At 37.5% G+C, this 18172-nt stretch overlaps 1 protein-coding gene across 2 annotated transcripts in view; it reads right to left on the minus strand.

Moving 5' to 3' along the window:
* SH3GL2 (SH3 domain containing GRB2 like 2, endophilin A1) overlaps nt 1–18172 on the minus strand; it is a 203009-nt gene that overhangs the window by 38280 nt on the left and 146557 nt on the right. Inside the window, exon 2 of one of the 2 annotated variants that reach the window (XM_032880525.1) lies at nt 6332–6400. In XM_032880525.1, coding sequence (XP_032736416.1) covers nt 6332–6400 — 69 coding nt within the window. Of the gene's footprint in view, nt 1–110; nt 171–6331; nt 6401–18172 lie in introns of those variants that run through there. The other variant, XM_032880526.1, reaches the window with a different exon arrangement.

Consider the following 18172-nt stretch of genomic DNA (forward strand, 5'->3'; position numbering starts at 1 on the left):
TCTAGCCAAACCTTTTTGATCAGAGTGTTAAATAAAATTCGCTTGAAATCCACTTCTGAAAACAGCTTCATCCAATATAATCATTTGTGTATTGTGTTATCAAGACGTACCTCAAACAGGGAATAGCCGATTAGCAAATTCATCCACAAGAATCTTGCTCTTGATTTTACGGTGACAGATAGCACTTAATAAAGAACATAATAGAGACCACCCAGTGTTAGATCTAATCCAAAGCCTTCATGTTTCGGATGTACAAGTTTGAACCTAGAGAAGGCAAATGAACTGTCTGGTGTCACACATCCACTATGGCTATAAGGGAAAGAAAAGTAGTTCAAAGGCCGTGAGTCAGAGATTTTCTAAGAAAGACCACTGAAGGAACTAAACAGTCAAGGGCCAACTGCAGGTGGGAGGCTGACCAGATTCTAACTTCTCTCCATCTCTGTCCTTCGTAATAATGTCTAGGAGTCTTTTTGCTAAACTATACTGTGTCAGTCATGGACAGGCTGAGGGCTATTACCCTGTGAGTACCCTGAGTGTGCCTCAGTCACACTCACTTGTCAGGAAGCTATTTATATATTTAAACTGGCAATGTCCAAGCACATATTCTCTTATTAATAGGTCTGATATAATTAATATGAACAAAGACTTCAACTTAAATAATTTATCCTAACTTTCAAGAGTTCATTCCCATTTGAGAACAGTAGTTAGGCTCTGAACTTAGAACATTCAGCTCATGATCTCCTCAATGCCCAAATTTTCCCATTACTTGAAAATAAATTTTGATGCATCCTAAATCGCAACTCCCATTTCTGTGAGCTGCTGAGACGCCATTTCTTTAACTAGCCTTGTCTGGACAGGTGTAGGGTGCCACTGGCAAAGGCTGTTTAGAGGTGAAACTGTAAATATATATATAAATAGTTATGTTTTCAGGACATAAAAATTCAATGTAAGGTTTTTTGTTTTTTTTTTCTGAAGGTAAAAGCATAGACCTATCTCCTTCTGGTCTTTTTTCAGTTTTCTCAACACCAGGATTTTAGCAACTGTCATACTTTGGAGTCAGGAGGTTCTTCCTCCACTCTCCAGTCTTGTGATCTGAACTTTGAGTAGAGAGAAAAGTAGCCCTCTTAACCCGGTCTACTCACTAGACCATTTTTCCTCAAGAATTGGGGCCTTTAGGCCAAATCTGGGCCACTAGTTGTTTTTATATTTTAAAAATAGTTGAAAAAATTCAAATTAAAACTCCTATTTCATTGCACATAGTAATTACAGGAGATTCAAATTTCTGTGTCTTCTGATTGGAACACAGTGATGCTCCTTCCTTTCAGGTCGTCAGTAGTTGCTGTTCCTCTTCAGCAGGAGTGAGAAGTTACAGCAGAGGCCCTCTGATCCTCAAAGCCTGCTATACTTACGGAAAGAGTCTGCCAATCCCTTGCTAAGGCTTTATTTTTTACCAATATGTGTCACACTGAACCTATGGATGCTGATCATTTCACCAGTGGCTTCAGTCTCTAGAGACAAGACACAAGAGAACCCAAAGGCACTGGAATGGCTAGAATGGAGCTTTTGTTCTGAGACATCTGAATATTATCTTTTCCATGAGTGGAAAAGTAGTCATTGCATCCTGAACCTAGGTGACAACACACATTAACTATACAGCATTCTTTGTGGGGCACCAAGAGGATTAAAGGTAGGACTTTCTACCAGGATATACCTCATCATCCCAGATTCTGTCACAGGGATGCAGTAGCAGAGTTTAAGGAAAAAATAGGTGTCTGAAAATGGAGGACAATTTTTGGGTTTGGTGGTGAATGATAAATAGATGAATTAAACATCCACTTGGACATGGGGTAACTCAGAGTGCTCTCACAAAGAGAAATGTTAATGTGTCCTATGAAACATTAAAATCTTTTCAAATTCTTCATTTTTCCATAACTGAAGAAAATGAACCTATTAAAAATGTACACACATCCACTTGAAGTAATGAGAACCCTGAACGAGACACCTAATTAAACAAGTCACAGAGACATAGTGAAACAGCTCCTTGGGAAAGTTTGTCTGGCAATAAGATATACACTGGCCCAATAAGGATGTTTTAATAGTTCCCTCCTGACTTGGAAGAATTAATGTACCTGTTCCCAAATTGCTCTGTGTATAGCAGTTACTTGGTATTCAGAAAGCCTGATTAATAGTGTGTTGAAAAATAAAAATAAACAAGGCATTAGGCCGAAATTTCCCCAGTGCATTTTTTTTTTCTAATCTTCTTAGGCATTACCTTTAATGGATATTAGCATGGAAGTGTATTGTAAACACATCACTGAGAGGAAACTTGACTTCCCCTGAATTTCAGGATCAGTAGAAAGGTGTCTTTAAAGCTCATCTTGTCTGGGGCTCTCACCCACCGTACAAGTCTATGCCAGTGAGTGAGGGTCTTAGTACAGTCAATCCCACCTTCTGTTTCACCACCTAATCCATGAAGATATGTCCCGGCATGCCAGACACCCACAGGTGCACTCAGATAGGTGGTACTCTGAGCCTGCTGGCTGGGACTTTCTACCTTTCTCCTTTATTTGAGATAAACCACCAGAATTCAACGAAGTGGTATTATTAAAAATATGATATTATTAGCAACAAATTACTTGCCACAAAACTCAAAAAAGATGATGACTGTCACATGACTGTCACACTGTGGTTTTAGCCACTGTTTAAACATGGGCAATGATAGGGAATTCAGTTATAGCTATGGCTTTTTTTTTAAAGCAGCTCTGACAGTCAAAAGTTCTTTCTTACACTGAGCCTAACTCTCTGTCTCTAGAGTTTCTACTCATTAATTCTATTTTTACCACTTGGAGCTGGATAGAAAGATGCACCCAATGATTAATTAAATGTATGAAGATAATGACCATGGACATTCTCCTATCAGCATTTTCCCCACAGCCCACTCTGCAAATAACCCACTCTTCCTCACTCTCATATGGAATGGCATTCTTCCCATTCTTTCCCAACATCTTGCACACATATCTTAAAACTTGAGGCTACCCTTCAGAAGAATTCCATTCTCGCTGAAATGGTACATAGCCACATTTCCAACCCTAGGACCTCTTCTGGCTTCAACAAAAGGGATTTCCCAGGACACTTTTCAGGCTGCAAAAAGAGGTACTATACCCCATGATTTTGACTTCTGTATTACCCACACATGCAGAGGGAAAAGAATATTGCAGGCTTTAGCTCAGATATCCTCTTCCCTAGAAAGCTTCCACCTGTCTTTCTTCCATGAAATCAACCTATCTTTCATGGAAATCCTCCACAGGGCACCAAGCACCATGTCCTGTAAGCCACATGATTTATGTGCCCATTTCTTCCATCAAAACTGGAAACCCCTTGAAGGCAGGCCCTATGACTTAATCATCTTCACATTCCTGCTATCCAGCATAACAATTTTCACATGGAGGACACATTTACAGATATCCCACGTGAATGAATACGATCACACACACATGCACATGGCCACACACACACACAGAACTGCAGCAACAGATGGAAACTTGAGAAGGAGTTAGAGATCCCTCAAATTCTAGAACTTCCTCTTGACAAAAAATCTGTAGTTTCTCGAAAAACCTTACACAATATCAACACCACAGTAAGAAATTTAGTCTGTACTTAACAAATCTTGTAAACAACAGACACCATTTAAAACTAACATAAAAAATTATATGCAAAGCACTTAAGAGGAGGAAAGAAATGGCTAGGGGGCAGGGCTCCTGCAGAGACAACAGAGCTGCAGGATTCTACCCAGTCAGCTCTGGGAGCTGTGAGGGCTAAAAGACACATGTGGGATTTTACTGCATCTCTGCAGGAGAGGCATTGGTGTGGCTGATTAGAGAAACAACCTCTAGGAATACCCAATTCTCTCTCCCAGTAGTGCTGCTTGATGCAAACCTCTAATTTACTTCATTTTGTTGTCTAATTGCACCTCTAAGAACACAACTGAACAAAAAGGTCTCTCTACACCAAATGCTTGATGATCAGAAAACCGACTGTTGGATAGGTGATTTTTCTGTAGGCTTGGGAACATTGAGCTAAAATGTTTTTGTGAGTAATCAACAAACTAACAGGACAGAAAAGATTTTGTATTCCAAATCCAAGACACAGCCTTTCCAATTACTACAAAAATCTTTACCTTTAATGCAAATTCAGCATGGGTACAGACTGTAAAATTTGCACAGAGGCACAGATAAGACAAAAAAGATGTGTATACTGAAATAAAATAAAAGAATCTCCACACTGTTCTGAAACATAGATCTCTCAATTTACTATGTATAAACCCAAATACAAAACCGTAGGTGTGTTCCTTAATGAGCAGAAGTTTGGCTTTTTTTTTTTTTTTAATTCCAAGAATTTATTTTTTGAAACAAAAACTCCAGAAGCCAATTATTTTCTAGGAAACAGGAGAAATAAATCTTACCGTCAGAACCAGAGGAATACTTTTGGATCTTAACCTGAAGTAAAACATTTAAAAGATCCTCTTTCAATTAGTTTGCAAGACTGTCATGGATTCAAAGGTTTAATTAGTTGCTCAGTGATAAATTCTACTCCATTCTCTTAATTTTCTATTCTTTTTAGTTTCCTCTAAAAAATGGAAAATTTGGGGCATCTGGGTGGCTCAGTCGTTAAGTGTCTGCCTTTGGTTCAGGTGAGGATTCCAGGGTCCTGGGATCCAACCCTGCATCAGGCTCCCTACTCAGTGGGAAGCCTGCTTCTCGCTCTCCCATTCCCCCTGTTTGTGTTTCATCTCTCACTGTGTCTTTCTCTGTCAAATAAATAAATAAAATCTTTTAAAAAAATGGAAAAACTGTCTTCACTTAGTCAGTGAGCTACCTACCTTATTATCTAGTCCTGGCAGATGTTGAAAGCTGAACTCAAATTCTGACTTCTTGTTCTAAATTTTAAATGCCTGACTAATCTGTCATTAACAACATGGCAGTGGGGAGGCATGCTATAAATTCCTTCCTTAAGGAAGAGGGAGGATTCAAAGGCTAAGGGGATCAAGAAATAATGGGTGGAGACAGAGGTTGGTGCAAATTAGCAGACCCACAAGCTGCTCCTTATGAGGCGTGAGGAATTCAAATATTACAGGGAGCGGAGGAGGCAAGTCACTCTAAGCAAGTGAGTCAGTGTCTGATGTCAGATGCTGCAGAAGATGCATGAGTAAAATACCATTTCCAGAACTATGAAGAGCAGAGGCTACTAGCTTTGGTTAAAGATCAGGTGGTACTTAGAACTGTCCAGAGATGAGAAATAAGGAGCAATGCAGACTTCAATAACCCCACTGGGGGCAAACAGCTGTCAGGCATTAGGTGTAAAAAGCTGGCTTCCCAGACTTTTGTTTGGACTCTTGTATTAAATCTCCTCTCTCATGGGTACCTATGCTCTCAGGGAGGTCCATGTCAAGAACTTAGCCCAGATGACCAATTACGTAAAAATTATAAGCCTCATTTCACAAGAAATGGTGACTCTTTTTTTTCCCCCAGGAACTCAAATGTGACCTGTTCTTTCTTGATGTTTCTTCTACCAGAAACATATGAGTCTCTAGTAACTCTTACTCACCCTCCACATCATCTTTGGAATAGCAGGAAGGCTTTCTATAATCACCCTGTATGAGTGTGCTTCCTCTGTTTCAAGCTTCTCCAGCACCGTATTTTGTTACACTAGCCACACTGGTCAGCATTTGCCCAAAGTCACCTTCCCCTCTAGACTATGAACTTGAGGCAGTCAGGAACATTGTTTATCAGTTCACTACTGTATCCGACATGCTTGGCTTATAGGAGGCACAAAACAAGAATTTGTTGAATTCATCAATGAACTCCAAAGGGGGAAAAAAAAAACTGAAAAAGACAAGGCACAAAGTATCTAGGAATTTTCTTTGTTTGGCTCTTCACACAAACATCTGAACATTGCCCAATCATTCCCCAAGCCAGGCAATGATTAAGACTCTCCCCAGACACTTGGGACACTATTCCCTGCCTTCCCTGATTTCCTTCCCACCTCAACCCCGATTCAAACACAACTTCATGTTATCCCTGTTTGGGAAAGTAATGATAAAATCCACCAGGAAATTATGTTATGATATTTCTCCTTTGCAGAGGCTTTGTTCTCAGGGTAGTGCAAAGAGAAGACTGGATACTTTGCATCTTCTTTTTAAAAACAGATACTAAAAGGAGAGTATCTTTTAAAATAACAAAATGCATTTTTAGGTACCAGAGGAGAGCAGTTTCCCCTCTCAGTATGTTAGACAACTACACATCAAAGGGAGCTCTGAGTGGTGAAAACTTACCCGCTCCATTTCTTTGAAGTCATCATCTAGCTTGGTTCCTTCAGCTCCTCCGACCTTCTCACTCACTTTCTAAAGAAAACAAACAAAAAGGAGAATAATAAAGTTTCTTTTTAAAATTTGGTTAGAAGTTTCAAGCCCTTTCAGAAACATCATCTAATATAATCTCACAACCATTCTCTGACACAGGAGGGCAGTTCCATTTTCATAGGAGGAAACTGTGGCTCAGGTTTAAACAACCTGCCAAAGACCAAGCACTCAGTAGGTATTGAAGCAAGAGTCTGAACTTATTTCTTCTGTTTTCAACCCCAGTGGTCTTTATTATGTGCATCATTATATAACTACCTAATCACTAATAGTTTCCTTTTAAAAGTTCTGAAGGACAACAGCATCATACAATTATTATTTCCCTCTGATAAGGGATCTGAAGGTCTGAAATTGCTAATTCTTCAATCTATTTCTCAATCGGCTATTGAACAGATAATCACAAGCATCCATCAAGCTGGTAAGAAAAAAATCGGCCCAGCTGATCCTCAGATAAAAGGACTTGATTAGCAATCTTATAAAGCATCCTGTAGCTGTCCATATCCTTATAAACATGAGATAAACCATATGGAAAGAAGTTGAGGGTATTTCTTTGCTACCCAATCAATTCCCATTATGATCTATTTTTTATTCATCAATTCACATATGCAAATGATCATTTTCCACATGTAGAATTTATGTTCATTAAAAAGTTAAATATCCTATTCTATTCTGAAATAAAGATTTAAATTAAATCTAATAAAAATGTATGAATTGATCACAAGAAAAATACCTTGGTTTCATCAAAGGCAGGGATATTAAATGCTAATGACATGAGATCTTCTCTTAAAATATACTAATTATAAAGGTAGTTAGATGCTTTTCACTAAGATGTCACAGTATTAGATAAAGTTATCACACACATATTGAAGTATGATTTTTCATTTCCTTCAATAACCACTGGATTGAAGGACTCTGCAGGGAAGGCTACCACCAAGTCCAGACCTGCAGCAATCTCAGTAACAACATGGGTCATCCCAGTAAGTTCATTCTATCTCCTTCTAAAGGAGTCCTTGGAGACATGGCTCTGTCTCCTGGCAATGGGAGCTCTGATATTCTCTTGTTGGGGGCTTTCATGTATTCCTTACCCTCTCTTACTCTCTCCACTCCTGTTTTCTGCCATCAGGAAAAACTTCAAAGCAGACCACTACTGGAAAAACTGAGATATGAATTCTATCATCACTTTGGCTCTGTGTGCCAGAGGCCACCCATTTCACCCCAGCAACAGTAACAGAAGAAATGTGCTGTGATGAAAGACCACAGCAGTGATAGACTCCTCTACTCTGCCAGATGCACAGAGTGGTTATGAAAATTAAATAGTATAGTATAAGAACCCATGCTTGAACCCATAAGATAAGCAGTAAATCCTAGTTTCCTTCTCTTACCAATAGAGTATATACCTGCTTATAGTATCCTGGTTTCCCTATCAGTTCTCTTTTTTTAACTGTTGTGTCAAATCTTGAGAAGAATCTAGCAATTTTCATTAATATAATAAAACCTTGGGCACATAAAGGTCAATTATTAAAAGTGTAACACTAATAAAAAACAGTATTAACATCTTTCATTTGTATAGCTGACACATTTTTACTTGCAATTTATCATTTAATATCTGTATCACAAGAACTATGTAGAGCACTTATTATTCCCAAGTTGCAGATGTGAAAACTGAGGGTTGCAAAAGTTAAGCTGCCTGTCCAAGTTAGTGATATTTAGCTAGGATGAGGCAGAGTGAAGACCTGGATGCAGTTTTTCAAAGCTAAACCCTGCCTTTCTTTGCAGCTCTAGGTTAGCTGCGGGAGATGGGGGTGGGGGAGCTGTCCGTGGTGCTGGCCTTCTCTGCCTGAAGTTCCGTTAGAGTCTCTGCCTTAACCCTTCATCTTTCACATCAGCCCTCTCACTTAACCTGTGTCCTGAATGATGCTAGTTATCAACTATTTCAGCAGTCTGTACAGATTCAGGATTTGCCTGGCATCAGTAGCACCTACTGTAAAGCCTGACTATAATATGGAACAGAAGTCAGCTTCTTTGTCTATTTCTTAAAAATTTTTACCAAACCAGAAATGAGGGTAAGGAAGGCCCTAGAATTCGATTTAGAATCTCCTAGTGGGATCCAAGTGCCAGTGACTTGACCTGCATATTTGGGATTAAGTTATAGAAAATCAGAAACAGAAGGCTATAAGGCTATTAATATCAACCTATAAGGCTATTAATATCAACTTCTGCTATTGCCAAATTTTTATGTGATTTTTACAGATTCAATGCCTTTCATTTTGCTCAGCTGATGACAGTTCCAGCTCATATCTCAGCCTCTTTTGTGTTATCATTCTTGAAATACATGGTTTTCATTTAAATTTGGACTGGGAAACTCTAACATAGTGAGTCTTACAAAATCAAGAAATATTTACTACACAACTTCCAATCAACTGTCTCTCAGTTCTACCTGACTGTCTCCAATGTCAGGGAACCCACTATTTTCCAACATCCCATTTTGGTAAAAAATAGACCCTCCTATGATCTATGAAGGAGATATTTAATTTTTATTTACAAAATTATCATCAAAAATAGATGAGTAATGTTTCCATTTATAGTAATATTAGAGAATCCTGGTAACCTTGCGTTAACTACATTTTGATCATTTCTGGGGAATAAAATATGGTCTTCATCAAAAGCACAAAGCCTGTACCACACTTTCAATCCCAAATTGTTCAACCGGGAATGATTTTAATTTCCCCCCTTTTTGCACTTAAAAACAGGATAACATCATAATAGCTGGCTCACTATATCAAACAGAATACCAAATGGAATCACAATGGCCATTAGTAATTCAGAACTAGCCTATAACTCACACCAAGGCCAACATATTAGTCTACTGGCTTTACATATTTGGTTTAAGTTATTTAGTGTGGGTGGGTGGATGTGGGGAGGGAGGTTTTAAAAAAAGAGAAAGTTTGAGAGATAATAGGCTCTTTCTCTTTTCTACAAGACTTGACCTTTGAGCTGCTCTGAGAGAAACAGTTCACCAAACATATTAATGAGGCTAACAGTTAGATACTGGTATTGATCTTATTGGTTGGCTGATATAAAATTTCGTATCTAATTAGATCCTTGGGAAAAAAACAATATTCAAAATGACATCTACATTGTTCTTGGGGTTATTATTTTTTCAGGTCATAAAAGATCTAAATATATCAAGACATTGAATTAAATAGTGGGCTACATAACACTGACTCATTCCTTAGGAATACAGCAAATATTTTTCCCTCCTGATCTTTAAATGTCATTACTAAAACTTCTATCTTTTTATGAATAAGGGTCAAGGTGAGGAATATAGGTTCCCTGATTCTATCTGGCCAAAAATGAGTTTTGTTTTCCTTACTTAATACCAATTATTTAAGAATAGTTTTGCCCTACTATTTTCCAGTGAGATAGTTCCTAAAACCAAGATTTCATAGTATTGAATATTTTCAGATGCTGTTTAATATACTTTGGCTAATACGCTTGCCACTTGAGAAAATGGTCACCTATATATTTTTAATTGATCACCTATTTACATGAACATCAGCAAAAGGTATTTGAATTACATGAAACAGTACAAATAAGCCAATATACTCCCTGTACCACCCAAACTGAAACAAAAAATCAAAAAAAAAAAACCTCTGTTCAAAACTCTGATTGTACACACTTAACACAATATTGAGAGCTTTTGCTTCTAATCGTATCTACTATTATACTCTACATATACTCTGTATTCCAATCAAACCAACAATTTCTCCTTCTTCTATCTTACTCTTCATTGTATTCCTCACAACAGGTACTTGGTTAAGATTTGTGGAACTGAACTACAATGTCCTTTTGTAAATATTAATGTTAGGTTGATGAGAGAAAACACAAAGTGGGGCAAATAAGACCGATCACCTCACTGTAGGAATGTCTTTCAAAAGGAACAACTTTCCAAAAAAAGAAAAAAAAATAAGACAATCCAATCATGTTTTAAATTAAAAGTCTTTTTTCTGAGTCTGTAGTAGCATTGTCTCATGCTGTTTTTCTCCATACACCAAATAAGAAAAACATCAAAAGGAACCAGTAACAAAAGACAGCTTAAATAAATGACCACTGTTCACAGCCCAGAAGATGCTGCACTGCTTTCCAAAAATGACTCATCCTCCCCCGCATTAACTGGCATCTCTGGGAAAAAGACACTACCCCCTCTAGTTCCAGCTCTGATTTTTCCCTGCATTGCATTTCATTTACTGAACAGTGGAGACCAAACTACCATGTTTCCGACTGCCTTTAGAGAGGTCTCCTTGAAAATCACATCAGTGAAATTGAGTAGACTTGCTATGAAATTCAGTCATGCAAAGTGGTTTACCTCCTACTTCTCTGTTTTTTGTTTAGCTCTATCTCTTATTATACATCATACAAAGCTAGGTTTCTTTACCATCCACCAAAATGTGCTGGTGTTTATTCCCACTGTCTTATACTTGGACCTCTTTCCTTTTTCTATTTTTTCACTCCTACTGATTATCTAACATGCTTACCCAGACCTCACCTTCTAGATCATCCTGACTGATCCCCCCAGCTGGAAGTTATTAGACTTCATTTGAATTCCTAGTGCATCATCTGTTGGATTACCTGAAGCTAGCCACTTCATGAATAAAATTGCTGAGATCTTTGCTCCTCTGAATTTTAAGATGCTAAAGGCAGGAATCATATCTCATGCATCTTTGTTTAAAATGTCTAAGGCTATAGTACCTAACAAAGTAGACATTCAATTATCAGTCAAAAAAATGATCTCAATGAATTATTCTAAGGCCAAAAATCATACATAAATTAAAGGAAGACCCTTAACTATGGGTTAGCACTTGTTTTGTATCTCCTTTCCCAGAGTTTAATCTTTCCTCTAAAGTGTAATACTTTTTGCTCTATCAGTAACAGGCAAAAATTTAGAAAATTCAATGATCTATGATGTATATTTTATTTATAGCCAAGATTAAAGAAATTTCTCTTTCATTATAACCATTCAACATTTACCCACCAAATTCCTTTTAGGACAATTATAATTAGTATTAATAATATATATTCTTCTCATTAATCCTGACTCTAAGTATATATGTATTTTAGTTTACATGCATATCACATATGTGTGTATAAACACACAGATAGGCAAACATGTTTGTTTATATATATGTATGTATCATATGTATATGATACATACATATGTATGTGTGTATACACACACACACACACACACACATATGACCCCACACATGAGAGAAAGTAAATATAATGTATTTCCCAAGTGTTTTTTAAAAAAATCAAAAAATAATTCATGAAGTGCTGCACTGTGTTTACTTGTATTAGAACAGAATTACTTTAATATTCCATAAGTTGATCATACCCAGTTTGTTCAAAGCAGAAAGAAGAACAGTATTCACACTATCCTGCCCATCTGCACTATGGAACAGCACACAAAATTTAATATACGTAACATGAAATCTCATTGACAAGTAAGTCAATGAGAGCCACATGAATTAAGATTTTAGAACAAATTGGATTTAGAGTCAAAAGACATGAATTTGGCTCTGACAATGACCCCCAACAGCTGTGTGAAAGAGAAGATATGTAACTTCTTAGTGCCTCAATTTCTTCACTTAAGAAATGAAAAACAGTAACATCGAACACTGGATTTTTTAAAGAATTAAATTGGAATGTACCTATAAAGAGCACATTATAAACTATCAAAAATCATTATTAAAATAAAGGTTTCTTATGTCCTAACAAGCGGTCTTATACACATGAAAGTCAGAATTTTAAGTTGGTTTCTTATATTTGGCCAAAAAAAATGCTAAGTAATTTAATTGCATTAAAGAACAACATTACTTAATGCACAAGTTCTTTAAAAAGAAGTTATGATAACTACTTCTGTGAAACACAGTACTGTTTTCCCAGTACTTGTAGAAAGGCATCATTTATGATAATAAATAAAAGAAGCCCATATTCTAATTCTCCATGGAAGTTCTTTAATCATTATTAAGAAGGTACCAAAAATTAAAAATTCTAATAGCTTGATGACATATCAAACATCCAGAAGGAAACAAGGGAGTCAAAATTACAGCAATGCTTTCTTGGTATTTGGTTAAATACAAGTAGATCTTGTTTTTCCAGATGGTGGTATTCCCATGTTTGAAAGGCAGGGTGGATTCATTTCATGGAATATAAGTTTCACACCAGTTTTTCTCAGCTGTCATTAAGTTGGAATGCTTAAATGCCATGATATTTTGAAAGTGGATTTCAAAAATATATATATTTATTTTTTTCCCAATCAGAAACTTCTGTTTTCTTAGAGAATGATTAAAGGCATTTTCTATCTCCCTAAATCGGGCTAATTCTACTCCTTACTCTCAAGCAGAATTTGTATATTGAAGAGTGGAAAGTGGAAAGATTCCTTTTCCATGATATAAAAACTTGCGACTCACCTTTCCCTCAAGAATTCGATAGTATGAAAACTGATTTTCTTTAAATATCTGGAGCTAAAAACTTTAAAATGTGCTTGGGCAGGTTAAGAACTTCGCCCTTTTCCCAGCTTCCAATCTCTCTCCCTATCTTGTTTCTGGTCAAATACTATATAGAAAAAGCAGTAACTGATTTGCACCATGTTATAACTATTTCTGGTGTGATTCACTGGAGTTAAAAGGAATAACTTTCTAAGACCCATTTCCCCAAAGTGAGAATTTCCCATAGACTATGTAGCTGATTACTCATGTACCCAACTCGAAGGGAGTTGATATAGCTGATTATTGAAGTATCACGCAGAACTTCAGTCCCTTCCCAGAAAGACAGTTTATATTATCACCCATAGTTTCATTTGCAAATGGTCCTATTTTATCTTCCAGAAAATTTTTAAAAAGTATGAAAAATGTACAGAATAAAAGACAACCAGCATTTCTCTATTTTTCAACTTCTCAAATCAGCCAACACCTTATCAGATTAAAGATCATTCAGGAGGGAGGCTCGTCAGAGGGAAAGAATACTTCCATAAAGTTTCCCATCTCTGACAATAGAAAAAATTTATACATTTTCACAGTCCACTGCAATAAGTCACTGAAATTGAACAAAATAAAAAAGGACAGTGTGTGCTAAAAATAGACTTGAAGCCAGAATTATGTCATGTGGTATTTTTAAAATTCTACTTAAAGCTTAGCCATAAATTCTCTGGAGAGAAAAAGAGAACTCACAAAGAGAAATAAAAGGTACCAGTAATTTATTTGAGGTTTCAGTCTTGGTTAATGAATGACGTAGAACCTAATGTCTGATGACTCAGTTGATAAGGTAAGATGGAGTAGCCCTAGGCTTCCACTTGTTAAGAGAAATTGCTGAAAAGTCATTTTCTGTTTTGTGAAATGAAACCACAAACTCGCTGAGCCTCTGTTTCCTCATTCACAAAATGGGGCAGGCACAAGGTGTGCTCAGATAACCAGGAGGGTTCTAAGACCCCTTACAATTAAAAATTGGATGTCTTTTCTGTGATGGTTAATTTCATTGTCAATTTCACTAAACTATAGTGCGCAGCTTTTCAGTCAAACACTCATCTAGGTATTGTTGTGAGGCTATTCTACAGATGTGGTTAACACCCACAATCAGTTAACTTCAAGTAAAGGAGACTATCCTTGATAAAGTAGGTGAACCTCCTCCAATCAACTGAAGCTCTTTAGAACAAACAGAGGTTACCTTGAGAAAGAAGAAATTCTGTCTACATATCTCATTGTCTCTTTTTCTCTGGAGAACACTAAAAGACACAATTTCTACCAGCTAGAGTGCTACTTACAGTACACCAAATGTGGATAATAAATCAGGAAAAGGAAGAAAACAGAAAATACCACGCAAAGTGTTTGACAAGAAAATGCTATGGTATCCAACCCCCAACCCAAATCAGGGTTACTTCAATGCAAATCTCATTCTGACAAAAACAAAAATAAAAACAAATCATCTTTACATTAATTCATCAAATGAAATGAGTGCAACAGAACTCAATTTGAATGCTTACTATGTACCAGGGATTTTTGCTAGCACTGGAGCTTTCCTATGCAAATAAGACATGGCATATGCTCTCTGAAAACTTACAGTTTGGTGGGATATATGGATAAATAAACAAATCACTTCAATATAATGGGCTTATATATATGGGGGTGTGTGTGTGTATATATATACATATATATATATATTCTTTTTTTTTTTTTTTTTTTTTTTTAAGTAGAGTACCAGGGCACCTGGATGGCTCAATCAGTTAGTTGAACATCTGACTCTTGGTTTCGGCTGAGGTTGTGATCTCATGGGTGGCAGACTTGAGCCCTGTGTTGGGCTCTGTGCTCAGTGGGGAGTCTGCTTGAGAGTTCCTCTGTCCCTCCCCCTGCTTGTGATCTCTCCCTCTCAAATAAATAAATCTTAAAAAAAAAAAAAAACAAGAAAAGAAAAGAAAGACTACCATCAGAGTCTACAATGGTCAGTTTGGCCTTAGCTGGCTAAGAAGACAAGATGGAGGAAAACTTCTGACAGCTGATCCCTGAGCTGATTCTCAAATGGGTGTGAGACGGAAGAGTAGACATGGAAAACAGGCAGAAACTTTCTCCTGTAGAAGTGACCACGTGACAAAAAGCCAACAAACATAAACACAGTATTTTCAGGAAAGTACAAATATTTCAGTGTCACGAAATAACAGAATATAAAGCAGGAAATGGCAAGAACTGAAGCAGTAGGACAAAGAAGAGATCAAGTCGTAGTGGGGCTCCTAGGCCACACCAAAGACCTTAGTTTTGTTCTGAGTGTTGGTGAATTTATGTGGCTGTTCAAGCACCACTACAATCCCGTTTTAAATAGTCCTATCACCCCATGTAACCATTTTCAGATAATCCTCAGATAAACCTTTAGGCAACCACTGATCTGTTTTTCATCTCCGTAATTTTACTTTTTTTATAAATGTCATATAAATGGAATCATAAAATAGGTAGTTTTAAATATCTGGCTTCTTTCACTTAGCACATCTATTTGAGTTGTTCCCTGTATCAGTAGTTCAGTTCCTTTTTATAGTTGAGTAGTATTCCACTGCTTGGTTTTACCACAATTTCTTTATCCATTCTCCTGTTGTGAACATTTGAATTGCTTCCAGTTTGGGGCTATTATGAATAGTGCTATTAATATTTGCATACATATCTCTGTGGAGATATTTTTTTCATTTCTTTTGAATAGAAATCTTGGAGTGAAATCACTGCACTGGGTCTAGTGGTAAATGTATATTTAACTTTTTAAGAAACTGCCAAAATATTTTCCAAAGTGATTTACCATAAGACCTTAGCTCAGCATTGATGGAAAGCCATTAACAGCTTTTAAGCTGAGGAATGACATAGCTAATTTAATTTTAAAATCACTGGATTACAAAGTGAAGACTGACTTGGAAACAAAGGTGATTGGAGACAAAGACACCAGTCAGAATACTACTACAATCCTACAATCATCCAGGTGGAAGATGAGGGCTTGAACCAAGAACTCTGGGAGTAAGGATAGACTCAGTAAATATTTAGGGTATAAAGAAAGCAAGACTTTGTGACTAATTTGATATAAGAGAGAAACAGAGAACTCTAGGATGACTCCTAGGTCTCAGACTCTTGGCAAATGGATGGATGAACACAAATGAACAGAACTCAGGTACAGATTCACTGGGTTTGAACTCCAAGTAAAATACATCCAGCAGGCAACTGGATATATGAGTTTGAGCCTGTAGGGAGAGGTCAGGGTAAGAGAGAGATATGTAGAATCAGCACTTTATATTTGATTTGTAAAACCAGCAAACCAGCAGATGAGATTACTCAGGTAGAACATGCACCAGGAAGCAGTTTCAGGTCAAGAAGGAAACCCTGAGTAACACCAATAATTAAGGGCTAGCAGGCGGAGAAACCAACAAAAAGGACCATGAAAAAAAAAAAAAAGTCAGAAACTGGATGGAGAATCTGGAAAGAGAAAGATCAAAGAAACCAAGGAATTAGTTTCTTAAATGAGTGTAAGCAAACCAGGAGGATGGAAGTGGAGAGTGGGGTGGTGGTTAGAACAATCATTCCAAGAACCATTAGACTTTTAGAGTCCAATAGCTCTGCAACTGTGCAAACTGCTAGTTATGTGATTTGGGTTTGTGCAATGGACTCAAAGGCAAAACACATGTGATCCAAAGGATACCAGGGATCAGACAACAGGAACTACATCCTCTTAATCTTGTGTCTAGTATTTCTTCCATCTTACTTTATGCCTATAGAAATATCACTTGGAGGCACAGGAAATGCTCATGCAAAGCAGAGTGGCTGACAGTTGCTGAGTCCCAGCTGCGGGGCAGAGCCAGCAGCTCCAAAGAAGCTCCATTTTCATCACTGTGTCTGGACACATCCCAGGGACCTACTTCACATTGTCCCCATATCCCAGGTATGTACCTCAGCTTTTCAGAGAGAAAACATCAGGGACAACCTGCAAGCCAAGGGGGATCTGATGACCTAGGAGAGATTTCCTACAAGTATTTCACACATCAATATAATGAGCTCTCCATATAGCATTTTATGTCATCAAATGTGGCAGCCAAGCTCTATTCGGAGGAAAATGCTCTCCCCTTCCTAAACCAAAGGAAGTTAGCACCATGCTCATAACAGCAATAACAAATCATAAACTTAACCTTAAATAACAATAGGGAAAAGTTACAAAGAGACTCCAGAGACGGTCATGGAAGTAGTTCAATGAAGAGATACCAGACCCACTATTTTATATGGAAAATCACTGGCCTACTAACAAAGGAATTAAACTGTCAACAAAGAAGAAGCACACAAGACAGAAAGATTGATCCCTGTCTGACACATCATGTTGACAATTCCCATATGCAGAAATTCCATCATCTGAACCCAAAACTTTAAAAAGCACCTAAGTGACAGGACAGATATATAGATAGAGATTTCATTTATGATGCTGGACAGAACTTCCTCAATATTAATCAGCCCAGCCCCACCCATGAAGGCTGTGCACTGATGGCTGCACCCATTTGCTTCTACCCCCAGTTGCAAGGCCTGCTGCCTGCTCTGCTGCCAGCTCTCTGGAGACTCACAGCACACAGGCTCTATGCTCAAGTCAGAAGAGCCGTGGGGGAGGCTCCCCCATCACACACATTCCTGCTCTGCCTTTTTACCCACAATCTCTAGTGAATATCCTGGGTTCTCTGTTCTTGCAGGTACACTTAACAGGAAAGGCAGCAACAACAGCTGGAACATCTCTTCAGAGTAATGTCACTGCACCCCCCCATCACGTAAGAGTTAACTTGATTCCTTTTTCCCAATATGCTTTCAAGGTGTGGAAAGAAGCTACTGACTTGACTGTCCCATTTCCTACTGCCTCAACCCACTATGTACCGATAGTTGTATTTCATACTCTTTTATAATTACATATATGTATGGTATATACATACATATATATATATTTATATTTATATATATAGCACTTGATAAGCAACAGGAAAACACTTGGCTTTTCTATAGGTTTACAGTTGCTCAAAGTTGTGCATTAATTTGGGGACAGGCTCTAAACACTATTTAGGCATTCCAAACTAACACTAATGGTTTCCTTTTCTTTCAAGTTTCAGCCCAGGGTTTTTCAGTCACGTTGGAGACTTGCTCTTAAATGAGATGACTGCTTGCTGAGCTCTAATAAAAGTATGCCAAAAAGTAAAATGGAAAGGCC

The sequence above is a fragment of the Lontra canadensis genome, unplaced genomic scaffold, assembly GCF_010015895.1.
Source record: "Lontra canadensis isolate GAN:19392208 unplaced genomic scaffold, GSC_riverotter_1.0 scaffold70, whole genome shotgun sequence".
NCBI classification, from domain to species: Eukaryota; Metazoa; Chordata; class Mammalia; order Carnivora; family Mustelidae; genus Lontra; species Lontra canadensis.